This window comes from Somniosus microcephalus, chromosome 3 (assembly GCF_052327205.1).
Source record: "Somniosus microcephalus isolate GS21.2 chromosome 3, FLI_Smic_1.0, whole genome shotgun sequence".
Classification (NCBI taxonomy): domain Eukaryota; kingdom Metazoa; phylum Chordata; class Chondrichthyes; order Squaliformes; family Somniosidae; genus Somniosus; species Somniosus microcephalus.
Window position 1 is genome coordinate 314,410,345 of NC_140989.1, and position 27,981 is coordinate 314,438,325.

At 45.8% G+C, this 27,981-nt stretch overlaps 1 protein-coding gene across 1 annotated transcript; it reads left to right on the forward strand.

Annotated features, from left to right (window-relative positions):
• The first annotated feature begins 16,471 nt into the window (after window positions 1-16,471).
• On the forward strand, window positions 16,472-27,227 carry LOC147122169 (uncharacterized). Its single transcript, XM_085977722.1, has 2 exons — window positions 16,472-17,128; window positions 26,464-27,227. The coding sequence occupies exons 1-2, from the start codon at window positions 16,750-16,752 to the stop codon at window positions 26,628-26,630; spliced, it is 546 nt and encodes a 181-aa protein (XP_085833848.1). The 5' UTR covers window positions 16,472-16,749; the 3' UTR covers window positions 26,631-27,227.
• Window positions 27,228-27,981: the final 754 nt, after the last annotated feature.

Sequence of the window (27,981 nt, forward strand, 5' to 3'; positions counted from 1 at the left end):
CCGATGGTCGGGGAGCCCAGAACCAGGGGTCACAGTCTAAGGATAAGGGGTAAGCCATTTAGGACAGAGATGAGGAGGAATTTCTTCACCCAGGGAGCAGTGAACCTGTGGAATTCTCTACCAAAGAAGGCAGTAGAGGCCAATTCATTAAATATATTGAAGAAGGAGTTGGATATATTTCTTAAGGCTAAAGGGATCAAGGGATATGGGGAGAAAGCAGGAACAGGGTACTGAATTTGGACGATCAGCCATGATCTCATTGAATGGCGGAGCAGGCTTGAGGGGCCGAATGGCCTACTCCTGCTCCTATCTTCTATGTTTCTATGTTTCAAACCGCACATGTGTCCTGCAATTTTGAAATTTGAGGGGGTGGCCTTAAAACTACCGCCGGTGGTGCCTTGAAACTGCTGCTGGGAAAGCAGGCCTGGATTTTGCACTGGGTGAGACGTGTTTGGGCTCCCTGCCCCCTCCTGCTGAAAGGCCCCGTATCATGCTGGCGGTGGCGGTCGAGCCCGCTCGAGGTGCCATGGGCTTCATGACCGGGACCAGGAGCCGGAACTGGGGCTCCGTCCTCTCACGTGGTGGCATGTATTGGACAGAGAGAGGGATAAAGAGAGTCAGAGAGAGACAGAGAAAGAGAGAGAGATAGACAGAGAGAAATAGAGGTCAAGGTCGAGGCCGTAGTTTTCCCACTGGCGTGCATGTGGGTTTGGAGGCGGGTCGGCAGTAAAAGTCGTTGAAAATGGGAGCGCGTTGTGAACCCGCCGTCTTCCCTCCTCCTCGCGCCTTTAACTCGGGCGTGTTTGCCAGCGCGGCGCGGACTTGAGGCGGCCAACCTAATTAAGCTCATTGAAACCTTGTTGTCAGACCCTTAACAGTGTGCTTAACCAGACCTTTTGAATTGCACTGCATGACCACGGGAATCACACAGCTCGGGAACCACGCCTGTCAACCTGAGGCAGAAGCTCAATGGCCATTGATTGAGGTCATTAATACAGAACATGGAAATCCCAATAAATACTGCCACATGATGCCTCATTACTTGCCTAAGGGAAAGGTTCTTGCTCACTGAAATTTGAGCACAGATTTAGGTGTTTAGGTGTTTAGAGTTTGCAAGTCTTTTCTGCAACCTCAGAAACCAGTCTCACCTCATTGCTACTATCACAACATTGATAGATTGCTCGTCTGATCTCTACTTGACCTGCCATCTATTATATCAGCATGGGTTCTGCTTATACTGTGTCACCTTGGTCCTCAGAATCAGATCAGGAAGAGCCCCAACACCAGCACCAGCAACAACAGCAGCTGCTGTGTCAGTTTTTGTTTACGTGTGCCTCTGCAAGGTGCAACCCCTGTGGCTTCAGCAGAGTTAGAGGCAGGCTGCTCACTTCCCTGCTGCGAATGCTTTGACACTTTTGGCGGATGTCCTCTGGGTTTTGGAGCCTGTGATGGCCCCGCCAAAGTCTGCTGCCTCCTGTGACTATGCAGGTGCAGACTCGGCCATCGCGATCCGAGGAGGCATCTGGGGCTCTGACTGAGGGTGGGGGGGGTGGCAACGGGTGAGAAGTGTGAGCGCTTTGAGAGGAGCCCCCACTTCCACATGTCCTCTCACCATCATCCCTCTCATGGGCCACCCGCACTTCCCTGCTAACAAGGAGCAGTAGTGCATCTTGCGGCACAGCACTGGGCCATGAGGACCCAAGTCTACGTTTACATCCCTCCTAGCAAGGAGGTCCATGAGCACCTGCTGTCTGTTGTCTATAGACAGCATTTTCTCATTTGAGTGGTGCATTAGCTGCTCCACGTAGGTGGCCATCCTTTCTATGGAAGACCCTACCATCGCTATCGCCTGCGACACGGTGGTGCTCCTGTTGGAGCGGGACTCCTCCATTCTCTCCTCATTTGCAGACATCGCGGTTGCAAAACCTGTCAGAGCCCCCTGCACTTCTTGCTGCCCCTCCAGAATCACCCTCTTTCTGGATGGCCCCCGAGACTCAGTGTCTGCATGCAGCTGAGCAAAGCTAGGAGCGTCCTGCGCCCTCCGGCGAGGAGTCTCCACTGCTGTCCCTGTCTCCACCATCTGCTCTTGCTCACTTGTGACTTGTGACACTCCAGGTGACAACACTACTCTATCTCGCGTAGGACCCACCGAGGTGTGCGTATCTCCGCTGGTGCTGGGTGTGTTTAGATCTGGTGACGGTGCACCCTCAGAGGCTGGAGGCTCCTCTGAGGAGTCGTCTTCCTCCTCCAGCTGAACAGTGGGGGGGGGGGGGGGCGGGGTGCTTTTGATGGACCTGTGGGATAGTAAAGAGATGATTTAGAAATGTTATATTAAGAATGGGTAATGATACCATTATGCACATGATAAACATTCAGTGGCTGCTGACACCAGTCCCCAGATGAGTGGCTGCCGGTTCCATGTGGCTGTATGAGATGTAACTCTGTCACCAGGTTGCTGAGAGGTTCCCCTCTCTCCGTCTCCCACCGCCAGCTGCTCCGCACCTCCAGGGCCACCTCCTCTGCTGCTGTCAAAGTGGCGAAGGATGGAGGGCCACCTCCGATTCTCTCCCTCGCCCTGTTATTGTGCGTTCGTTTCTCCTGCAAGGAGGGAAAGAAGAGAAGTTTAAGTGAGAGTGATGGCATGAGTGTAAAGAAGGTGTGGGTAACATCTGTAGAGGGTGACAATGAGGGAGTGGGGTGCCAATGCTAAAGTGCCAATGCCAACTGGCCTCCTTGTGTGGTGTTAGTTGGTATGATTGCATTAGGATGAGGCGGAGTGTGAGGGGTGGTAAGTCAGATGGGGATGTATGTAGATAGAGAGAGAGGGATGGGTGGACATGCAAGGTATGTTGGTGTGAGTAATGATGTGCAGGCTTGAGAAGGCAGAGTGATAGGGATGTGATGAGAGGCACAGCAGGATGAAGTTGAGTGGGGCTTTGCGCTCATCATTCCTGATCTCATGAGATCACTGAAGCGCTTCCGGCACTGCACCCAGGTCCACCTCACCACATCCCTCCTGTACACCTCCTCTGCAATTTGGAGCCAGGCTCTTTAATCTCCTGAGGAGGTCTCTTCCACCCATCAGCAGGGAAGAGAACCTCCCTGCGTGCTCTGACTCCCTCCAGAAGAATATGTAGGGAGACATCTGAAAACCTGGGTGCAGCCCTCTCTCTTTGTGAAGCCATCTCTGTAGATCTCAGCAATAACCAGATGGTGATATGTACTGCCTACACACTCCTAGATGAAACTTCAAATACGATGTGGCCAAGGCTAGTTTCCCCCCTCAGTCAATCCCCGACCATCCGTTTACCTTCAATGCCAGATCGGGTTCCAGCTCACCAATCACGTTCTCATCAAGCTCTCTGTCCAGAGAGACAGAGAGGCAGAGAGAGACAGAGAGACAGAGAGGCAGAGAGACAAAGAGAGAGAGAGAGAGAGAGAGAGAGAGAGAGACAGAGAGGCAGAGACAGAGACAGAGAGAGACAGAGAGATAGATAGAGAGAGAGAGAGACAGAGAGGCAGAGAGAGAGAGACAGAGAGAGAGAGAGAGAGAGAGACAGAGAGAGAGAGAGGCAGAGAGAGAGACAGAGAGACAGTCAGCAATACAGAGAGAGGGAGACACTGGGCCTAGAGCCGGGGACCATCCAAGCATCTTCACCCCGGAGCTGGACAGAGATGAGAACGTGAATGGTGAGCTGGAACCCGATCTGGCATCGAAGGTAAACGGATGGTCGCGGATTGACTGAGGGGGGGAACTGGGCCCTCGGGCTGAAAGGTGAGGGAAGAAACCGGGACTAATGATCAGTTTGAGGGGCGTGGGGTTGGTATCGGTGTAGTTTTGGGGTGCGGGGGTGGTTTTGGGGTGTGGAGCGGGTATCGGGGTGGGTTTAAGGCTATGGGGTGGGTATCGGGGTGGGTTTGAGGTGAGGGGTGGGTTTGAGGGTGTGGGGTGGGTATCGGGTGAGTTTGAGGTGTGGGTTGGGTTTGAGGGTGAGGGGTGGGTATTGGGGTGGGTTTAAGGCTATGGGGTGGTTATTGGGATGGGTTTGAGGTGTGGGGTGGGTATTGGGGTGGGTTTAAGGCTATGGCGTGGGTATCAGGGTGGGTTTAAGGCTATGGGGTGGGTATCGGGGTGGGTTTGAGGGTGTGGGGTGTGTATTGGGGTGGGTTTAAGGCTATGGGGTGGGTATCAGGGTGGGTTTGAGGTGTGGGGTGGGTTTGAGGTTGTGGGGTGGGTTTGAGGGGTGGGAGTGAGGCTATGGGGTGTGGGGTGGGTTTGGGGTGTGGGCATGGGTTTGAGGGTGTGGGGTGGGTATCGGGTAGGTTTGGGGTGTGGGGTGGGTATTAGGGTGGGTCTGGGGGTGTGGGGTGGGTATTGGGGTGGGTTTGGGGTGTGGGCATGGGTTTGAGGGTGTGGGGTGGGTATCGGGTAGGTTTGGGGTGTGGGGTGGTTATTGGGGTGGGTTTGGGGGTATGGGGTGGGTATGGGGTAGGTTTGGGGTGTGGGGTGGGTATTGGGGTGTGGGGGTGGTTTTGTGGGTGTGTATTGGGTAGGTTTGGTGTGTGGGGTGGTTTTGGGGGTGTGGGGTTGGTATTGGGGTGGGTTTGAGGTGTGGGGGTGGTTTGTGGGTGTGGGGTGGGTATTGGGATGGGTTTGGGGTGTGGGGTGGGTATTGGGATGGGTTTGGGGTGTGGGGGTGGTTTTGTGGGTGTGTATTGGGTAGGTTTGGTGTGTGGGGTGGTTTTGGGGGTGTGGGGTGGGTATTGGGGTGGGTTTGAGGTTATGGGGTGGGTATCGGGTAGGTTGGGGTGTGGGGGTGGTTTTGAGGGTGTGGGGTGGGTACTGGGGTGGGTTTGAGGGTGTGGGCTGGGTATCGGGTAGGTTTGGGGTGTGGGGTGGTTATTGGGGTGGGTTTGGGGGTATGGGGTGGGTATGGGGTAGGTTTGGGGTGTGGGGTGGGTATTGGGGTGGGTTTGGGGTGTGGGGTGGTTTTGTGGGTGTGTATTGGGTAGGTTTGGTGTGTGGGGTGGTTTTGGGGGTGTGGGGTGGGTATTGGGGTGGGTTTGAGGTTATGGGGTGGGTATCGGGTAGGTTGGGGTGTGGGGTGGTTTTGGGGGTGTGGGGTGGGGGTATTGGGGTGGGTTTGAGGTTATGGGGTGGGTATCGGGTAGGTTTGGGGTGTGGGGGTGGTTTTGAGGGTGTGGGGTGGGTACTGGGGTGGGTTTGAGGGTGTGGGCTGGGTATCGGGTAGGTTTGGGGTGGTTTTGGGGGTGTGGGGTGGGGGTATTGGGGTGGGTTTGAGGTTATGGGGTGGGTATCGAATCACGCTGGAGCAAAGGGAGGATTTTGAATTGCGCCACGCTGCTGCTGCTGCATCAGAAACAGCTTCAGATTTGAATCCAACGGACCCCCATCTCGCCCCATTTTTATTTACATTGAAGTCAATGGGAGAGATGTAAAACGGGCACCCGACTCGCTATCACCCATTTTACACCATCAGACAAGTCAAAAATCTACCCCAGTGAACTAACACTACCCTCTCACAGCCCAGATTGGGCTGGGGATGGGGGAGGAAAGTCCACTCTCTCTCTCTCTCTCTCTCTCTGTCGCTTTCTCTCTCTCTCAGTCTCTCTCTGTCGATCTATCTCTCTGTCTCTCTCCGTCCAGTACTTGCCTTATGGGTGAGATTGGGAACCCATTGCCTGGGTTCATTGGCCATGGACTTGTGCCAAAACAATTCAGTGACACCTCCGTACGTACCCCAGTGCACACTGGACATGATGCCACTCTCCACGTTCCATTTGGTAATGCTTCACCAGTAATGCCCACTCTCGCAAATTAATCACGAGACACACAATTTTTAATGAAAATTTACCCCAACTCGTGAAGGGTGGTGATAATGGGTAGGATTTAAAAATAAATTTTGTAAAGCATTTTCAGATGCATTAATATAGCTTTTGTAAAGAGCTGTGACCTGTTAGAGATTAAATAAAGGCACTAATGGGGTTTATAAACCAAAAACTACCAACTCATGATTTCTTACCAATTCTCATGATTTTTAAGAGTTTGTCTCATGATTTATGAGACAGTGGGGTTGGCATTACTGGAAATATAAACAAAAAATGCTGGAAATACTCAACAAGTCAGGCAGCATCTATAGAGGGACTGGTTGATGACCATTCTGTCAAAAGGTCACCAACCTGAAACGTTACCTCTGTTTAAGAACATAAGAATTAGGAGCAGCAGTAGGCCATATGGCTCCTTAAGCCTGCTCCGCCATTCAATAAGATCATAGCTGATCTTTGACCTCAACTCCACTTTCCCACCCGATCCCCATATCCCTTGATTCCCCTAGTGTCCAAAACTCTATCTATCTCAGCCTTGAATATACCCTACGATTCAGCATCCACAGCCCTTTGGGGAAGAGAATTCCAAAGATTCACAACCCTCTGAGTGAAGAAATTCCTCCTCATCTCTGTCTTAAATGGCCGACCCTAATACTGAGACTACGCCCCCTAGTTCTAGGCTCGTCAGCCAGGGAAAACAGGAATCTCACAGCATCTACACAATAGCAAAATACTGCGGATGCTGGAAATCTGAAATAACAACAGACTGTGCTGGAAACACTCAGCAGGTCAGGCAGCATCGAGGAGAGAGAAACAGAGTCAACGCTTTGGGTCGAACCCTTCATCCGTACTGGAAAAGGTTAGGGAAGAGAGATTTTTAAGCAGGGTCAGGGAGGAGGGGAGGAAAGAACAAAGGGAAGGTCTGTGATAGGATGGAAGGCAGGAGATAGCAAAATACTGCAGATGCTGGAAATCCGAAATAACAACAGAAAATGCTGGAAAAACTCAGCAGGCCAGGCAACATCTGTGGAGAGAAAATAGAGTCAACGTTTCAGGTCAAACCCTTTGTCAAGACTGGAAAAGCACAGGAAATGAAATAGATTAAGAGGCCAGGCTGGGCGAGAACAAAAGAGAAGTGAAGAGACATTAAGAGGTATTCAAAACGAGACGAGATGGTGCTAGGACTAGTGGAGACAAAAGATGGCTCTAGATTAGGTGTGAAATGCGTTGGCAGAATGGGAGACAGCTGCCATGTGGGTGAGAAAAAAAGTGGGGGGGAAAGGGCCAAAACAAAGGTGTGGATAAAAAATATAAGTAAAAATGTGATAGGGGCCGAGGTTATGATCTGAAATTGTTGAACTCGATATTGAGTCCGGAAGGCTGTAAAGTGCCTAATCGGAAGATGAGGTGCTGTTCCTCGAGCTTACGCTGAGCTTCCGTGGAACAATGCAAGAGTCCGAGTACAGTGAGGTCTGGGTGGGAATGGGGTGGTGAATTAAAATGACAGGCGACCGGAAGCTCAGGGTCATCCTTACGGACTGAACGGAGGTGTTCCGCAAAGCGGTCACCCAATCTGCGTTTGGTCTCCTCTACATTGGGGAGACATTGACTCCATTTTCTCTTCACGGATGTTGCCTGGCCTGCTGAATTTTCCCAGCATTTTCTGTTGTTATTTTGGAAGGCAGGAGAGATTGACTGACAAAAGGGATGATAGTGCAAGGAAAAAGGAGAGGTAATGGGACAAGTTAAGAAACAAAAGATGGCTCTAGATGATGTGTGAATGATGATGGCAGCAACATTAACAGCTACCATGTGAGGAAACAAGAGAAAAAAACCTATCAGCATCTATCCTGTCAACCCCCCTCAGAATCTTATATGTTTCAATGAGATCACCTCGCATTCCTTTAAACCCCAGAGAATATAGGCCCAATCTACTCAATCTCTCCTCATAGGACAACCCTCTCATCCCAGGAATCAATCTAGTGAACCTTCATTACCCCGCCTCTAAGGCAAGTATATCCTTCCTTAGATAAGGAAACCAAAACTGTGCCCAGTACTCCAGGTGTGGTCTCACCAAAGCCCTGTACAATTGTAGCAAGATTTACTTACTCTTGTACTCCAACCCCCTTGCAATAAAAGGCAACATGCCATTTGCCTTCCTAATTGCTTGCTGTACCTGTATCCGAAATTACTGTGTTTCTTGTACTAGGACACCTAAATCTCTCTGAACACCAACATTTAATAGTTTCTTACCATTTAAAAAATATACTGTTTTTCTATTCTTCCTACCAAAGTGAATAACCTCACATTTCCCAACATTATATCCCTTTGCTATCTTACTGCCCACTCACTTAAGCTGTCTACAGGAAACTTTCTGGTATCCGGCACGGACGGGACCGAGCTGGTGCCGGTCTATCAACAATGCCGGAGAATCGAGCGCTATAGTTAAAACATACGGAGCTTCTGAGCTCCGTATCTAGCAACAAACCCTGCTGCTTAGCAACAGTTTCAAAACAATCAGCACAGCTTGCAAGCATCTCTGTAGCTTAGCAACAGCTTCAGTTAGACGCTTGCACAGCCAGAAATGAGTAAAAAAAAGTAACTAAAAGTAAAAAAAGTTATCTGAACCGACTCCTGAATTTTGCCGGTTAACCGACATTTCCGGTTATTTAGTGGCCGGTTAATCTTTGCAGGCTCTTTGTATCCTCCAGACTACCGTTGCCAATTTGATTTGTCTAGTCTATATGAAGATTAAAATCCCCCAAGATTATTGCATTACCTTTGTTGCAAGCTCCTACTATTTCTTGATTAATATTCTGTCCAACGATGTAGCTACTGTTAGGGGCCTATATACTACTCCTACCAGTGTTTTCTGCCCCTTGTTATTCCTTACCTCCACCCATACTGATTCTACTTCCTGATCTTCCGAGCCAAGATCCTTTCTTGCTACTGTCCTTATGTCATCCCTTATTATCAGGACTACTCCCCCCTCCTTTTCCATTCTGCCTGTCTTTTCGAAATGTCAAGTACCCTGGAACATTTCGTTCCCAATCTTGGCCACCTTGCAACAACGTCTCTGTAATGGCTATTAGATCAAACCCATTTATCTCTATTGTGCCACTAGTTCATCTATCTTGTTACGAATGCTTCGTGCATTCAGATAAAGAGCCTTTAATTTATATTTTTTACCATTACTCCCTGCTTTGACCTTATTCTCTGCTGCACTGCTACCATTAAACTCTCTGTCCCTTCCTGTCACACTCTGTTTATTTTTACCCAAATTGCTACACTGCTCTATTGCCTTGACCTTTCTCTTTAGATTTCTAAATTTCCCTTCACCTGACCCCTCCCTCCCCCTTTTTAGTTTAAAGCCCTATCTACAGCCCTAGTTATTCAATTCGCCAGGATGCTGGTCCCAGCCTGGTTTAAGTGGAGCCCATCCCAATGGAACAGTTCCCTCTTTCCCCAGTACTGGTGCCAGTGCCCCATGAATTGAAACCCCTTTTACCCACACCACTCTTTGAGCCACGCATTTAACTCTCTGATCTGCTTGACCCTATGCCAATTTGTGCATGGCTCAGGTAGTAAGCCAGAGATTATTACCCTTGTGGTTCTGCTTATTAATTTAGACCCTAGCTTCTCAAACTCCCTCAGCAGAAACTCATTCTTAGTTCTATCTATGTCGTTGGTTTCTACATGGACCATGACAACTGGATCCTCCCCCTCCCACTCCAAGTTCTTCTCCAGCCGCGAGGAGATATCCTTAACCCTGGCACCGGGCAGACAACATAGCCTTCAGGACTCTCTTTTGCAGCTGCAGAGAACAGTATCTATCCTCCTGACTATACTGTCCCCTACTACTACCACATTCCTTCCTTCTCCCCCCACTTGGATGGCTCCCTGTACCACAGTGCCATGGTCAGTTTGCCCATCCTCCCTGCAGTCCTTTTCTTCATTCATACAGGTAGAAAGTACCTCGTACCTGTTGGACAAGGTCCAGGGCTGAGGCTCCTCCATCACTACATCCTGGGACCCCACACCTTTCTGACTCACAGTCACACCCTCCTGTCCCTGACCACTGACAAACTTTAAAGTACTACTTAGCCTAATGGGTGTGACTGCCTTCTGGAACAAAGGCCGTCATTTTGCCGGCGCTCAAAGGGCGGGTTTGGAGGCGGGTCAGGAGCCATCCCACCTCCACGCAACTTTGCAAAGTGTCGGGTCTACGAGTCCTGATCAGACCCGACACCAAGCAGCGGGAGAGTCACTTAAGGCAGTTAGCAGCTTATTAAATGCCTACATAATCCCATTTTAGCAGGCTTTTCCCATTTTACGACATTTTCAGCGTGTTGCACGTTATGCGCTGATTGTGCCGGGTTCAGCAACTACCTGAACTCTTGACAGCTGCTCCTGCAGCATAAAAGCGGACCTGTAACATGGCGGACTTTCAGATGCCAGAACTTTGTATTTTGAGGTTTTGGAACACATTTTGCAGGTCTGTTAAGCTTGTGTTTAAGCTGAGATCCATATGCACTGTGACGTCCTTGGAAAACCCTCTCCACACATTGACTGAGCGCTTATAACATCTATTCCTCAACGGAGATATATACCAGCAGAATGGGAACCATTTATACCCTCTCATCCTGGTCCTCAGAATTGGAGGAAGAGCAGCCGTGGCAGCAGCAGAACCGGGCACAACAGCAGCAGCAACAACAGGAGCGCCAACCTTCTCCTCAGCCACCTGATGCTGCACAGGGCAGAGGGCGTCAGCGCAGGGCTGCACCATGCCGCAGGAGATACCCCCAACACAGGATTTAAAGGCAGAGAGGTAGTCGCTGACATCTGCACAATGCTGCACCAACACCTGGAGCCCAGAGGAGCGGGTGGACACTCCTTACCAGTGGCTGTCAAAGTCACCACTGCATTCAACTTTTTTGCTTCAGGGTCCTTCCAGGGATCATCAGCAGACATCAGCGGCATCTCCCAGTCGGCCGCACACACTTGTATCACGCAGGTTACCGATGCCCTCTTTGCAAAATCGTACAATTACATCCACTTCTCCACGGATAAAGCAAGTGTAATCGTGCGTGCGGTTGGCTTTGCAAATATGGCAGGCTTGCCAAGGGTGCAGGGTGTCATAGACTGCACACATGTGGCCATTAGGGCACTCCATCACAACCAAGCTGTATTTGTCAACCGCAAGGGCTTCCACTCCCTTAACATCCAGCTGGTGTGTAACCACAGGAAGAACATTATGCATGTTTGCGCCAAGTTCCCTGGCAGTTGCCATGACTTGTTCATCATGCGGCAGTCCACTGTGCTTCAGCTGTTCAATCCGTCAACCCAACTTTCCGGATGGCTACTTGGAGACAAGGGCTATCCTCTGAAAATGTGGCTAATGACACCGATGAGGAGCCCATCAAACGAAGCTGAGGAGCGTTACAATGCGAGCCACATTTCCACCAGAAGCATCATCGAGCAAACCATCGGCTTGCTCAAAATATGATTCAGATGCCTCGACAGATCAGGTGGAGCCCTACAGTACTCACCAGCCAGGGTCTCCAGAATCATCGTGGTCTGCTGTGCCCTGCACAACATCGCACAGCAGTGTGGCTTAGCACTGCCTGAGGAACAAGTGGCTCAGCACACAGCCTCCTCTTCCTCCTCAGAGGAAGAGGAAGACCTTGTGGAGGCAGATGTGCCAGTTCCACCAGCACGCAAGCACATTGCTGGCCTTGAGGCAAGGGATGCACTAATCCATGCCAGATTCGCTTAAGTTTATGAAGCAAACACATGTGGCTGCCACATGGAAATGAGTGTCTGGCCGACCTTCTTAACACACCGTACACCATCTGTACAATAAACTGTGGGTTCCTATCACTCTCACCACCATCATTACAGATGAAAGGCGCCCTGACACCTCACTGTGACACTTCCATTTCTGGGCACACATAGGCCAACTCTTTGAATCTTTGCCATCGCATTTCTTTATTACAATTGAAATAACGATGATAATCTTCACTTTGCATTACATCAAAACACCCAGGTGACTACCCTTGTGACTATTTGTGTGTTAACTTCCTCTTACACGTGCTTCTATGTGGTGCTTCCCCTGTGGCTTCAGCTGATGTTGAGGCACCTTGCTCACTTTCATGCAGCTCCTCCTTTGACACTTTTGGCGGGCGTCCTCTGGGTTTGGGAGCCTGGGAGGGCTCAGTAACAGTCTGTGCAGATGCTAAGACAGCCATCTCAGTTGGGTGAGGAATCTGGGGCTCTGACCGAGGGCTCCGCAGTGGCATAGGAGTGTGAGCACTTGGAGAGGAGCCCACACTTCCTTGTTGTCGACCACCAACATCCCTCTCATGGGTCGCCCGCACTTCACTGCTAGCAAGAAGCTGGAGAGCACCTTGCTGCACATCAGTGGGGCCATGAGGACCCGTCTCTGTATTGACAGCCCTCATAACGGGGATGTCCATGAACCTCTGGTTCCTCTCCAATAGGTGACCATCTATCCTCCATAGCAGACCATCTATTTAGACGAGTCACTCGTTTGCATCTGGCGATTTATGTCCTCCATGGAGGTTGCCATCCTTTCCATGGCGGTACCTACATTCGCCATTGCATGCATCACGGCATTGCTCATGTTTGAGATGGCCTCTTCCATTCTCTGCACACTCGCAGTTACAGTGTTTGCAAACCCTCTCAGAGACTCCTGCACTTGTTCCTAAAGTTCCAGCACCGCTATCTTTCTGTATGGCCCCAGAGGCACAGGGTCCACATACAGCTGAGCAGAGCTAGGAGCACCCTGCGGTCTCCGACTAGGACTCTCCTCTGCTGTCGCTGTCTCCACCATCTGCTGATGCTCACTTGTGAGATGTGATACACCAGGTGACAACACTAATCTATCTCGCGAGTGACCCAGTGAGGTACGTGTCTCTGCTGGGTGTGCTCAATTCTGCTGACACTGCACCCTCAGAGGTTGCAGCTTCTTCTGAGGAGTCTTCCGGCTCTTCCTGCTGGACAGTGAGGAGGGGGGCTCTCGATGGTCCTGTGGGGGAGTAAAGGCATGAGTTAGACATGTGATATTAACGTAGCAGACACATCGAATTGTGCAGATGATCAGAACTTAATCTGTATGAACATCAGATGCTATATCAGTCACTCATGCAATCTAAATGAGAGGGTTGCAACTCTATTCTGTCACCAGCTTGCTCTACTCCGTCCGTCTCTCCATCCCCCACTTCCAGCTCCTCAGCACCTCTGACGATGTTGAGAGCAGCCTCCTCAGTGGTGGTCGAGTGCCCCATGAAAGGTGGCCCTCTTCCTCTCCTGCCCCTGTCCCTCTTATTGTGGGCTCTCTTTTCCTGCAATGAAGGACACAAGTGGAGTTTGAGCGAGAATGTTGGAGTGAGTGTAGAGAATCCATAGCGTAGCTGCTTAGAGGGAGACAAAGATGGAGTAAGGTGCCAATAACAAGGGCCCTCCTTGTGCATTGTTAGCTGTTGTCATTGTGTAACAGTGAGAGCGAGTGTGAGGGGTGCATAGTAGAATGGCGAAGTAATTCTGTACATAGAGAGGGATGGTTAAGGGTGCAAGGGATGTAAGGGTAAGTTGGGATGTGCAGGAGTAGGTTGACAATGCAGAGTGCTGGTGGTGACAGGAGATGGGAGGCAGATTGAAGGTAAGTGTGATGTTATACTCACTTTTGCTGAGTGTAGCAGGTCATTGAACCTTTCCTGCACTGAACCCAGGTGTGTGAACACAAAGACCTGGCGCTAACCTCCTCAGCAATTTGCAGCCAGGCTGCCTTGGTTTGCTGAGGAGGCTTCCTCCGTCCATTTGAGGGGAACAGAACCTCTTGGCGCCCTTTCACTCCCTCCACAAGAGCATGGATGGAGTCATCATCGAATCTTGGGGAGGCCTTTGCTCTTGAAGCAGTCATTTCGCTATCTGCCACACCGAGAAGCAGCAGAATGTGAATGAAAACCACAAGGCTGCATGGGCCCCTTAAATGCAGCTGAATGGAAGATGTCAGCAGAGGTGAGCAGCAGACCCGAACCCACTGATTGGGCCGGGTAGCGTGCACAACGGGCTTAATAAGCCCAGCAAGGGAAAATAGTTCATTCAGAGTGGCTGAAACTGGCAGTGGGACTGGAACCCGCCGACAAGCCGGCCTGACTCCAACCTGCCGCCGATGGTAAAATCGCGGCCAAAGTGTCCAGGCAACTCTCCCCCTCCCTGATTTATCGCAATGTCTGCAGCTCATACTCCAGCTCAACAATTCTGTTTACATATGGTCAGATAGAGTCTTCTGTGACCATCAAAGTGACCATGAAGCTGGTGGATTATCATTAAAAACCCACTGGGTCACAAATGTCATTTAGGGACGGAAACATGTTGTCCTTGCCCAGTCTAGCCTATCTAGTCCCACCCCCAGGTGGTTTGACTCACAGTTGCCCTCCGAAGTGGTCTAGCAAGCCACCCATTTGCATCAAGCCACTACCAGCGGTTCGAGAAGGCCCACCACCACCTCAGGGCAACTAGGGATGGGCAATAAATACCAGCCTTGCCAGCACCACCCACACCTTGAGAATGTATTTTCTTTTTATAAAACCCTGTGGGTTCAAGCCGTAATCCTGGATTTCAGACCATGGTCTAGATTGACGCCTTAACTTTCTATGTCTCTCATCTCTGGTATCATCTGAGTGAATCTATGACTCTTTCATCATGGCATGCCCGAGGTCACATCATCAACCAAACCAGTCCTGAACCCAGAACACCGAGGAGATCATATCCATGACAAAAGGCAGATAAGCACCTTTGAAATTAGCAGTTGATCTACAATAAACTGGTTGGATAATATATCTATTTAAAATAAATGTATTACACCCCCCGTTAAAATAGCAGCCACAAGAGCATCATATGAATACGTTAAGCATCTGCAAGCCAGCATGTCAATGAGTTTTCAAGGCCAATCCTCAAGCTATTTCTGGGCATCATTATACTTGTCACGAAAGGTTGTAAAAATCCCATGATTTGTCCTGGGATGTCACATTGTGACAAACCATTAGGCTTAAACTATGAGTAACAAAGAGGACATTTAAAAAGTAGTTTGATTATAGTTTTGCATTTAAAGGGGAAATCAGCAGCATTATTTTTTTGACAAAGCTTTTTTCTGTTATGTAAACATGTGGCCTGATGATGTATTCCACTTTGGAAAATGGACCATTATTCTAATATTGTGTTACTTGCACGTGAAGTCATTGCATGCCAGTTTTCTCAGGCACTGCTGTTATATTCAGCCTCCCCATGCAAAATGGTGCTGGTTCTTCTTTAAAGGGCCACTATCGTTAAAGGCATTTGCAAAAGATTTCATAATTCTTTGCCAAACACTTGATGATATCATTTGTCATGAAATATATAATTACATTGCAAAATGCTTGTGATGAAATATTCCATTCATCACTGCCTGTGACTGTGGTTGGTTTCAGGTTCCCCCTTACCATTGTATTGCCTGTGACTGTGGTTGGTTTCAGGTTTCTCCTCACCATTGTATTGTGTATTGGAATGTATGGAATGTGTTGTGTGTAGGGCTCCGCCCATACCTGGCCTCTATGTAAGCCAGCTCAGTCTGGCCTCACAGCCAGTACTGCAGACCTCCAGGGAAGATACCTCTCTCCACTGCGTGTTATCTTCTAAGTTAATAAAAGCCTTGTTTTGTTTCGCTAACATCGAGTCTCGGGATTATTGAGGCACATCAATGCTATTACATTGTTTATGATGTCATTGCAATGAAAATAATACATGGGTGATCTTTCCTCCCTCCTGCCTCTTTAAGCTTTATATTTGTATGATAAATTGTGCATGATGAGCGTGAGTGGAAAGCGATTTGATACACTGATTGGCACTCTGTACTTTGATCAGAACTGTACTCCCTTCATCGCGTGAGTTTCGGGTGCACTTACACTGTAACTACAAATCCTAGACTGTTTTGAGGCAGGAAGCTGGAGTTTGGGTTCCAACCAGACAAAACCCCGTTTACATTGGCTCGTGTCTGGCTGGAATTTGAAATGCATGAACTCATACATGTGCAGTGCTATCCCCAAAAAGGTCGAGATGTCAATGTTTCTGGAGTGGAGGGGAGAATCCTCACTCTCGAAACATTTAGATGAAGTTAAGACAGGTTTCCAAAGTGACCTGGTGACACGGTGTTAAATTCAGATGGTGTGAGACTAGCCTTCCAGGCAGACTCGTTCAGGCTAGACTCTGTCTCCGCATTCACACTGCCAGTTCGGGATCAGTGCGGAAATCACTTCGCATCGCTGCTAAACTGGCAGTGTAGATGGGTTTCACTGCTTTCACCTTGATGGCCACTTCTGAATCTGCCCGGGAAGTGCCATCAGCAGCAGAGGCTTTGGGTGGAAGTAATTCTCTCTCCAATCTGTTCTTTGATTGTTATTTGCCTCTGTTTGCGGTTCAAGGTCCAAACATTGTCAGTTTGAAACCCAAACCCGTTCTAAACACTGAGTGAGATCAACATCAGAACAAATACCGAGGCGCCCCGCACAGACTGACGCGGAACATCTCCTCCCCACCCCACCAACAGTGGCGAGTGTCCTCACACACGCACACCACGCACAGCTATCTCCTTATCCCTCCGGGTAAACTCATCCGAGCACTCCCAGCCCTGGCTGATACTGATCCGTGGGAAGAAGAGTCAACCTTCAACAACATCCAGTCACACCCCGGACACGCAGTCCGACAACAGCTCTCCAGTCTGCACAGATCCAAACTGTTGGCGCCCGATCAGGCGGCGCTGCTGATATCTGGGGAGCCAGAGTCCAGCACACACTCTGCCAGAGCGTCCAGCAACACCTCCCACTTCCTCACCTCCATGGCAATATGATCCCGTGCAACGGGACGGCGTTCAAAGACTGGATCACTTTGCTTTCTCGGATTTTACCTGTTGTGAACAAGACAGCGAATTTGGTGCAAAAAACGGTGGAGACGACCACGTCGGTGGTGAGTGTGCTGGGTCCGGAAGAGGGCGATTATAATCCAGCTGTGAACGCGACCAACTCCACCGGTGGCCTGGAGCATCTCTTCCAGTATTCTTTCTCCGACAATGAATTACTGTACAAGGAATACAAACCTCCGGCTCGGGACGCCATCCCTTTGCCAAAGGCAGTGCTTTACCTGTTGATGGCAGCCTTGGTGGTGGTGGCTGTGGCTTATGTTATTGTTGGCCACCTCATCAAGGACCTTGTCCATGACTTTGTGGGTGAGTAGTTGGATTCATCAATGCCCGGTTAAAACAGAACACAGTGTAAATGAGCCACACACACTCGCGCCTTATGAAGGTGCTCTTTAACACTCCCAATGTATATCTTGTTTCCCACATTAAAAGTTTATGAGCGAACTTAGTTAAATTCGAAATACAGACAGAAAATGCTGGAAATACTCAGCCTGTCAGGCAGCATCTGTGGAGAGATTTCCGATTTCCAGCATCCGCAATATTTTGCTTTTGTATTCGGCAAATTCGATTCTTTTTCATTTTTCAGCACCGAACCGAACAGATAATTATATTCGAAGCCACAGTTAAAAATCATTAGACCTGCAATCGTGATTATTTTCCCAGTGACGTCCCTTTATATCTCAATAATAATGGTTTCTGAATTCTCTCAAGGGTTTACTTAGAACCAAAAGGTCACAGCAATAAGAATGAATGTCATGATGAATAACATCTCCTGACAACTTAAACGCGGAAATCCTTCAGATATAATCCTTTAACTAATGTAAATTCATTTTAGCTTTTCCACATCTTTGCCCTTCGAATTAAACAGCACATAGCTCTTGGACTCAAAATCTGATGACTGGGTGGTTGGCTGCTGAAATCCTACCTTGATTTTGTGTTCATTGCTGTATTTGCCCGTTTTGCCATACGCCTAAACGGGCAGACTCTGTTGTATTTGATCACACACCACAGGTCAAACCCTGTTTGATTTCATGAACATACCTTCGTTGCTTAAAAGCTTGCACAGAATAACAAGCATGTGATCAAAGTCAGACCCATTTAGAAACTGATGATACATTAAAAGAAACCTGGATACACTCCCGTCAAACTGAAATAAAGATAACATATAATTTACAAACACCAGAAAGATTCTGTAATCACAGTAAAACAATACAACATTTAAACCGCATAAAACCAAAGGGGGTCAACTTTATAATGTGATATATACTATTCACCCCCAACAATATTTTACCCACAAATGTTTAGCTGGTCATGAAGGCAATGCTTGGGTTGCGTGTTTTGATCGGTTTAACACTATTAGAAATATGCATAGAATCACAGAATAGTACAGCACCGAAGGAGGCAATTCGGCCCATCGAATCTGTTATCTAAATCTGAAATCTAAATTCTAGAACAATAGTGTCGACACGATTTTAAAACGTCGAGTAGAAAAGAGACAGCAAGTTAAATACTAGCCATGTTGTAGTTGGCTTTTGACATGTCAAATATTAAGAGTAAGTATTAAAGAGATACAATCAATACATTTCAGGTTATTCGCAATGAATTTCCTCTAAGCACGAGCGTGTGTCATTTTTGCCAAATTAATGTCCTCAACTGTCAATATAAAACAAGGCTTTTTTGACTCCGTTATGTTTCTTGACACAAATGATGTAATCGGATTGCCAGAGCAAGAGACTTGCCAAACACTTTCACCTGTAACAGATCCCTGTAAAGGTGTGTTCACGAAGCAGTGTAATATACAATTCGAATACTTTTTTATAATCAATTATTGACACTGTAGGCGTGGCTAACTTATGTATTAAAATTATTTTTCCAACAGCTGAGTCTGTTATTTGAAAATAATTTTGAGTCAAGAAGAACAGCTTTTTTAAAGATTATTTTATGTGGTGAAATTAATCCAACTTTATCAGTTTGCCTGCTGTAATTTCAAAGTTCCCCTAAGATACCCGTTGTTAGAAACTCAAGTACTGACCCATTTTGCCATTAAAAAGTGGAGCACTTTCATTAATTGTTATATCAACTCATAATCCACTCAGCTCCTAACAGTCTATCTCTGTTAAAATTATTTCTTAAAGTCAGTAGGAGATTGTGTGTTATATATTATAGGATTACAGTATTAAAAACAGCCTTAAATTCCTGACCTTGGAATAGTGTGTGGGAGAGATGCTTTACCCTGCTCCATTGCCTGATGTAGACTTTTTTTTTAAAGCTGGTAGTAAGCAGTCGCTAACCTATTGTGTTTAAAATCACTGTAGCCTCCAGGGAAAAAAACGATATAACCTGCATGATCGGTTCAAATATAAATCACTGCTGATTTTGGTAGTTTAGCCAATGTTATAATTCACTTATTTCATCTGTAATACCGTATCCATGATGTTTGACAAAGTTTGGGAAAATGAAGTAGGATATTATGGAGGGAGAGAATTCATTTTGAAATGTGGATACTTGGGAATGATTAAAAGGCAGTGATCTCATTGAGAATTTCAAATGGTTTCTTTTGAAAATATGCTCAAAGGAATTTTTCTCTAAAGTGGGACATTTCTGTTTGGGTCCATTTGCTAGTGAGAGGTATCATGGTGGACATTAATGACCAGTGCAATCCATGTAGTCAACAGGATGTCAACTGTTACAAAATAGCTAGTGTGACCTAATTGCTGCGAATTGATCAAGTGATAATCTGCAGTTGATTAGCAAAAAAAGGCGTAATCCTGTTTTCAGTGCGGTCTTCCTTCACTTGAGTTTCAATAGCATTCCATGATTCAGTGTCTAACACTGTGCAGTCACAGCTATTACTTAGGCAAACATGGCAGCCATTTAGCACACAAACAGTAATTGGGATGAATGACTAGATTAAGCTGGTTTTTTTGGAAATGTACCAATAGAATTTTTTATATTTCTTTACGTGTACCTGAATAGGCAGATAGGGCCTACTTTTAACATGTCATCTGAAATATGGCAGCTCCCTTAGTACTGCACTGAAATGCTAACCTAGATTATGTGCTTAAATCCATTCAAAATACATTACTTAGGATAAGCAATGCTTTAAGCTAATCAGTTTTAAATGGAATGTATTGAAGTCACTGATAAGTCATTTTCTAAGTCATCTTGAATAGGTCATGATGTCTTGAAAATTAACTGATAATGATGACCGTAATGATATCAGCAATAATAACTCCTGCAGGTGTTGGAGGTATGGAATGGAGGTGTGAGGAGGTACAGGATTATTGTGGAGACATGTAATGCATTTGAAACAGTGTGATTTTATTATAAGATATGCCCAAAATGGGTATAACATTAGAAATTTGCTTCATTAATGACACAAAGGACAGAATCTATAGACCTCTACTGAAATACATAAATTTAGAGAAAGCTGACGATTTTGTAAATCAAATAAAATATTTCTATATTTCAACCTAAAAAAGTTAGCAAATGCAGATTAACAACTTCTAGAAAGACCACGTATTTCCACTTCTGCAACTTTGCCCACCTCAGCCCTTACGTCACCCCCACTGCCACTAAAATAGTCATCCATGCCTTCATTATCTCCAGGCCGGCTTCTCCAATGCTCTCCATCGGACACCAGAACTCCATCTACATCAGCTCCAACTGATCCAAAATTTCCCACTACACTGCCCACATTCTATCATGCACCAAGTCCTGCTCCCCTATCACCTCTGTCCTAGCCAACCTCCATTGTCAGTCCACTCATAGGAACAGGAGTAGGCCATTTAGCCCCTTGAGCCTGTTCCACCATTCAGTGAGATCATGGCTGATCTGTGACCTAACTCCATATACTCGCCTTTGCCCCATATCCCTTAATAACTTTGGTTAACAAAAATCTATTGATCTCAGATTTTAAATTAACAATTGACCTAGCACCAATTGCTGTTTGCGGAAGTGTTTTCCAAAACTTCTACCACCCTTTGCGTGTAGATGTTTTTCTTAACTTCACTCCTGAAAGGCTTTGTTCTAATTATTAGACGATGTTCCCCAGTCCTAGACTCCCCAGCCAGTGGAAATAGTTTCTCGCTATCCCTCGAACAGTTCCCCTTCATTTCTTCAAAACTTCGATCAAATCACCCATTAACCTTCTAAATTCTAGGGAATACAGCCCAGGTTTGTGTAATCTCGCCTCGTAATTTAACCCTTGGAGTCCGGGTATCATTCTGATAAACCTATGCTGCACTCCCTCCAAGATCAATATATCCTTCCTAAGGTGTGGTGCCCAGAACTTCGCTCTCAGTACTCCAGGTGTGGTCTAACCAGGGCTTTGTATAGCTGAAGCATAACTTCTACCCCCTTGTATTCTAGTCCTCTAGATATAAATCTCAGCATTCCATTAGCCTTTTTGATTATTTTCTGTACCTGACATTTTAATGAGCTATGTACATGGATCCCCAAGTCTCTTTGGACCTCCACTGTTTCTAGCTTTTCACTATTTAGAAAGTACTCATTCTATCCATTTTAGGTCCAAAATGGATGACCTCACATTTTCCTACATTGAAATCCATTTGCCCATTCACTTAATCTATTAACATCTCTTTGTAATGTTATGCTTCTATCTACACTGCTTACAGTACCACCTACCTTTGTGTCATCGGCAAATTTGGATATATGGCTTTCTATCCTATCATCTAAGTCATTAATAAATACAGTGAATAGTTGAGGCCCCAACACAGGTCCTTGTGGGACACCACTAGTCACATCCTGCCAGTTAGAGTACCTACCCATTATCTCTACTCTCTGTCTCCTGCCGCTCAGCCAAATTCCTAACCAGGTCAATAATTTACCTTCAATTCCATGAGCTTCAACTTTAGCTAACAGCCTCTCATAGAAACATAGAAGATAGAAGCAGGAGTAGGCCATTCGGCCCCTCGAGCCTGCTCCGCCATTCAATGAGATCATGGCTGATCATCCAAATTCAGTACCCTGTCCCTGCCTTCTCCCCATATCCGTTGATCCATTTAGCCTTAAGAAATATATCTAACTCCTTCTTGAATATATTTAATGAATTGGCCTCAACTGCCTTCTGTGGTAGAGAATTCCACAGGTTCACCACTCTCTGGGTGAAGAAATTCCTCCTCATCTCTGTCCTAAATGGCTTACCCCTTATCCTTAGAGGGATCATGAGGGACTTTATCAAATGCCTTCTGGCAGTCCATATAAATAACATCCATAGACATTCCCCTGTCCACTATTCCCCACTGCCTTGCCCCTCCTTATCTCTGTAATCTCCTCTAGCCCTATAATCCCCCTAGACCTCTGCACTCCACCTATTCTGGACTTTTGAACATCCCCAATTTTAAATGCTCTACCATTGGCGGTTGTGCCTTCAGCTGCCTAGGTTCTAAGCTCTGGAATTCCCTCCCTAAATCTCTCCACCTCTCCACTTCTCTTTCCTCCTTTAAGACGCTCCTTAAAACCTACCTCTTCGACCAAGCTTTTGGTCATCCGCCCTAACATCTTATATGGCTCGGTGTCAATTTTTTTTTCATAACACTCCTGTGAAGTGCTTTGGGGCGTTTTATTAGATTAAAGGCGCTATATAAATATAAGTTGTTGTTGCCTTGGATTTAAAATCCTCATTTAGAAATCCCTTTACATCCTTGCCCCACCATGTCTTTGCTATCAGTCCCATGTATGTTATTCTCCAGATAATCAATCCCCTGTGTTAGCTTGGCTCAGTGGTAGCAGTCTCACCTCTGATTCAGAAAGCTCTGAGTTCAAGTCCCATTCTACAAACTTGAGCATTGAGAGACTGCTGCTCTGTTGCATGTGCCACTTTTTGGATGAAACATTAAACTGAGGCCCCATCTGCCTGTTCAGGTGGATGTATAAGATCCATGGCACTACTCAAAGAAGAGCAGGTGAGTTCTCACAGTGTCCTGGCCAATATTCCCACATCAACCAAAACAGACCAACTGGTTGTCATGTTTTGGGATTTATTGATTATTTTTTTCTTCACCATTGAGTTATATTTAAGTGTTGTGTTTTAAAACAAAGTGAATTTGCACGGATTTAAAAATAAAAGGTCACTCCCGGGTCACAGGCATTGAGCTATTTATTACAGCCAGATGGGCCTGTTTGTGGAAGGTCAGAACTGATACAATGAGGGTTAATTGTCCCATCCCAGGTCCATTAGCCAGGGTGGCACCCATTTACAGCAAGAGATGTTCTCTTTGAAACCACACCCAAGGGCTTTATTGGCAGGTCTGTTGGTGAACCAGTGACCAGGGGGGATGTTGGTTTCACACCCTCCCCTCTCCTCCCCTGTTGGAAACACACAGAGAAAGGGGACACACAGGCAGTCAGATTTTAATGAAAGACTGCAAATTGTAGGCCTGGGGTCCACAGCTGGAAGCTAAACTGCCGGAGGCCAGCTTCTGTAGGCAGGTAGTTAGAAAGAAAGGTAAGGCAATAGGCAAGTGCACCAGCCCACAAAAGGCTCACAGCATTTGGTTTAATATTTTTCCACGTTTTCAAGGAGAGAAGTGAGATTGAGTGGAGTAAATGGAGTTTGCTTTGTCCATTCAGTTGCTGTCTATGAAATAAAGTGGCTTAATAATTTGTATATAGTGTAGTCTCACCAAAAGTTTCAGTCCACCTTCAAAAAGCTTAGCGAAGTTTAGATTAGAAGTTTAGGAGTTGTATTGTTAGTTACACCAAACATAGAAACATAGAAGATAGGAGCAGGAGTAGGCCATTCGGCCCCTCGAGCCTGCTCCGCCATTCAATGAGATCATGGCTGATCATCCAAATTCAGTACCCTGTCCCTGCTTTCTCCCCACATCCATGGATTACGCTATTGTATAATTAGGCATTGCGCAGTACAGCACACTTCTGAACGTATGTCGCTTGGACTGTTCACAAGAGTGAACTTCGTCATGATAACCAGAGAATGAAGGCAGACTGAAACATATAACACTAGTCGTTTATCTCTTTGCACTCTGTGGGATCTTGCTGCATTATGAAAGCCTACATTTCAATGGTGACTGCACTTCAACATAGTCATTGCCTGTAAAATGCTTGAAAGAAAGAAAGAACTTGATTTTTTAATGTTTTTCATGGCGCAATGAACTTCACAGGCAATGAAGCACTGCTGGTGTGTAGTCACTGATATAATGAAGAGAAACACAGAACTTACTTTCCTCCCACCCAGCAGTGGAGAGAAGTAAGAAATAGTAAAAGAGAAAAAGAGGGGAGAGAGAGAGCCAGAAAGAGACTGACAGAATAGGGGAGAGAGTGGTAGATGAGAGGAGAGAGAAACTGAAAAGAGGAGAGAGAGACAGAAGAGTGGAGAGAGAAGCAAACGAGGTAGAGAAAAGGGAGGCAGAGAAAGAGAGAGTGAGATGGGGAATTGTGGCAGGAGAGGAGAGACAGAAGGAAGAGACAAAGAGAGAGAAAAGGAGAGAAGCAGAAAAGAGCATATGTGAGTATGCCAGAAAGGAGAGAGAATGAATTATAAAAAGTTTGTAAGGAGTTTGAGCCACAGGAGTGAAACATAGCAAATTGTGAAATTGAATTCAATAAACAACAACAACTTGTATTTATATAGTGCCTTTAACGTAATAAAACGTCCCAAGGCACTTCACAGGAGTATTAAAAGACAAATAAAGTTGACACCGAGCCACATAAGGATAAATTAGGGCAGGTGACCAAGAGCTTGGTCAAAGAGGTAGCTTTTAAGGAGCATCTTAAAGGAGGAAAGTGAGGTGGTGAGTTGGAGAGGTTTAGGCAGGGAATTCCAGAGCTTAGGGCCGAGGCAACAGAAGGCACGGCCACCAATGGTTGAGCGATTATAATCAGGGATGCTCAAGAGGGCAGAATTAGAAGAGTGCAGATATCTTTGGGGGATGTGAGGCTGGAGGAGATTACAGATAGGGAGGGGTGAGGCCGTGGAGAGATTTGAAAACAAGGATGAGAATTTTGAAATCGAGGCATTGCTTAACTGGGAGCCTGTGTAGGTCGGCGAGCACAGGGGTGATGGGTGAATGGGACTTGGTGCGAGTTAGGACATGGACAGGCGAGTTTTGGATCACCTCACGTTTACGTAGGGTAGAATGTGGGTGGCCAGCCAGGAGTGCATTGGAATAGTCAAGTCGAGAGGTATGGATGAGGGTTTCAGCAGCAGATGAGCTGAGGCAAGGGTGGAAGATGGGTGATGTTACGGAGGTGGAAATAGGCGCTCTTAGTTATGCTGCGGATATGTGGTCAGAAGCTCATTTCAGGGTTAAATATGACACCAAGGTTGTGAACAGTGTTGTTCAGCCTCAGACAGATGTTAGGGAGAGGGATGGAGTCAGTGGCTAGTGAATGAAGTTTGTGGCGGGTACCAAAAACAATGGCTTTGGTCTTCCAGTAATTTGTGGACTGGCGCCACATAAAATGACCATGTAAGGTGCTGGATTGTTCTAAAGACCCAACTGGTTCACTGATGAAGCCTACCACCCCTACTGGTCTGGTCTATACATGATTCAACTCCCACCCAGCATGGTTGACTATTAATGTATCCCTTATGGTCCATTAATCAGTCCCATATTTATTATTCTCCGTGTAATCAGCTCCAACTATCTATTATTCTGAGTGTATTCAGTTTTACCCATCTGTTATCGCCAACTAATCAGTCCTGTGTCTAATTATCATCTAGATTAGAAGATTAATGAATGACCATTTTCCAGATGACATGTTACACCTGGAGAAATGCTAAACAGATCTGTTATTCCTTATGTAATCAGTTCTATTTATCTGCTATTCTTGGTAATCAGCCCCATATATTTTTATGTTCCATGTAAACAGTTCCACACATCTGTCATATTCCATAAAATGAATCCTACATATGTTATTCTCTGTATAATCAGACCAACACATTGGTTATCATCCATCTAATTATTTCCATGCATTTATTATCATCTCTGCAATCAGCTCTACAGATGTGTTATTCTGTGCAATTATTGCTATGTATCTGACATTTTCTATGTAATTGCTGCCATTATGTGTCACTATTCCTTCCGTTAGCTATGCTACACTGAATTGAATATTTGGGTGGGGAAATAGAAATATTTTTATACAGTATATATATATATACACAGTATAAATGTGTAAAATAAACCTTACAGTAAAATGTACCCTGTTAATTGGCTTTAGAAATTGTTAAATAAAAGGCTGAACAATTTCTAGGTGTTGTTTTCTGGATCTCCTCCTTGATTTCCTCCCCACGTCCCTGCTAACATCTGTTTAGCGTTCCTTCAGGTGTAACATGTCATCTGGAAAACAGTCATTCATTAATCTTCTAATCTAGATGATAATTAGACGCATGAGAATGAATTGATCTTGTGTCAGTTATTTAGTGATTCCTGTTCTGTAACTGCTGTCACATCAGGTATTGCAGTTACTGTAAATGGAAGCCTCCTATTTAGTACAAAATGTTTCCATTCTGCTGGCGTAGAAGAGCAATGGTGAGTAAGAAACTCATTTCCATTAGTAACATGCGTAACCTGGGGTTTCAGGGTGTTGTTAATCAGAGACACTGTCCTTTTATTCTTCTTTCTGTTTTCCATATTATACAATGCTCTTTTTTACAGACTGGATATTTGGACCAACTCCAGATGACAGCAGCAATAAAAGCAAACTGAAATGCATTTCCAGTAGCTTGAATGAAGTAGATAGCCAGCGCCAGGAAGGAGGTGAAAAGCCAGATGAACTGGTGATTTTCATAGAAGATCATTTATATTTACCTCAAGAGACATGAAAATGATTGAACTTCAGAAATGGGAAACACAAGGGCAGATGAATACAGGATATCCTTCTTTAATTAACTACAAGCTAAAGATGAACTGAATCCAGCTTTCTGTCTCTCTCACACAGAATAAAGTTGAATATGAGAAAGAAAAGACCAGGAAAATGTTGCTAATTTCTGCACAGCTGTCACAAGAGTGCTTATTGCTTGAGTGATGACACCTGTAGCTTTGGACTGACTAATTGAAGACATCTTTTTATATATAAGCATCTTTTTTTGTTGCTTCTTTTTCCCCCTCCACGTGACATATATGTAATGTCATTCATTTTCAAAATTATCAAGGGGACTACTTCTGGGGGTATTCCATTTGGGGGACTGCGGTCCCTTTAAAACATCACCTTGAGTATGAACTTTACACAATTTACTGATTTCTGTTTAAAGATATTTGGAATTAGAATGTTAATGGTGCTTCACAGGGAGATGAAATGTGCTGTAATATTTTTGATTGCATCATTTTGTGGGATTTTTTAATATGACAGGTTTCAGCTCAATTATTTTTGAAATAAAAATGCCTAGAAAGTAACCTTGACGTAATTTTTTTCCTGAAGATTGTCAACATAAGATGTACTGTTACTGGATATACTGTACATGTGGTCACAGCATTATATTGTCTTCAAATTCCTAGTAGAACAATCGATTGAAAAATGTACCTATCCTTCATTGTATTACTTGTTTCTTGGTGCGCCCCTAGACATCAAGTGGCAGTTGCGCAAAATCATACACCCACCTTGCTGTGAACCGATAGCTGGCAGTCAGAATGTAATTGCAATATGGATGTGACAACCATCTATGTCTCAATTTCAGATTAATTTAATACTGAGATTCCAATATCAACAGAGTACAGCTGTCTGTACACTTTGGCTGGCCCTTCAGTAAAGAGCTTTCTGTTACAAAATAGTTTAACAGTGAGTAAGAGGCGTTTACATTGTGTCTGATCACACTGTTTTTAATGTTTAACGTAATCAATGTTTAACTGTCCCAATTTTCTATTGAACAGGACAAGAAAGGCTGCACCAGTGCCAGGAAATGCTGAACATAAAACTTCTTATCACCCAAATATATTTTGTTTGTTATGGAGCTGGTTCAAAGCTTTTGTGCTTTAACATCTTGCTAGTAGATTGTTGTCAGTTTGCATAGTTAAAATAAATCCATTTACAGTATAATTGCAAACTTGAAAACCATGACAACGAATTAAAACATATTTAGCATTTTTCGGTCCGCCCCGCTAGAGACACTTTTGTAGAAACAATCCAGATCTTGAGATTAAATGATGTGCCCTATCCTTACTCACAGACACCTGTCA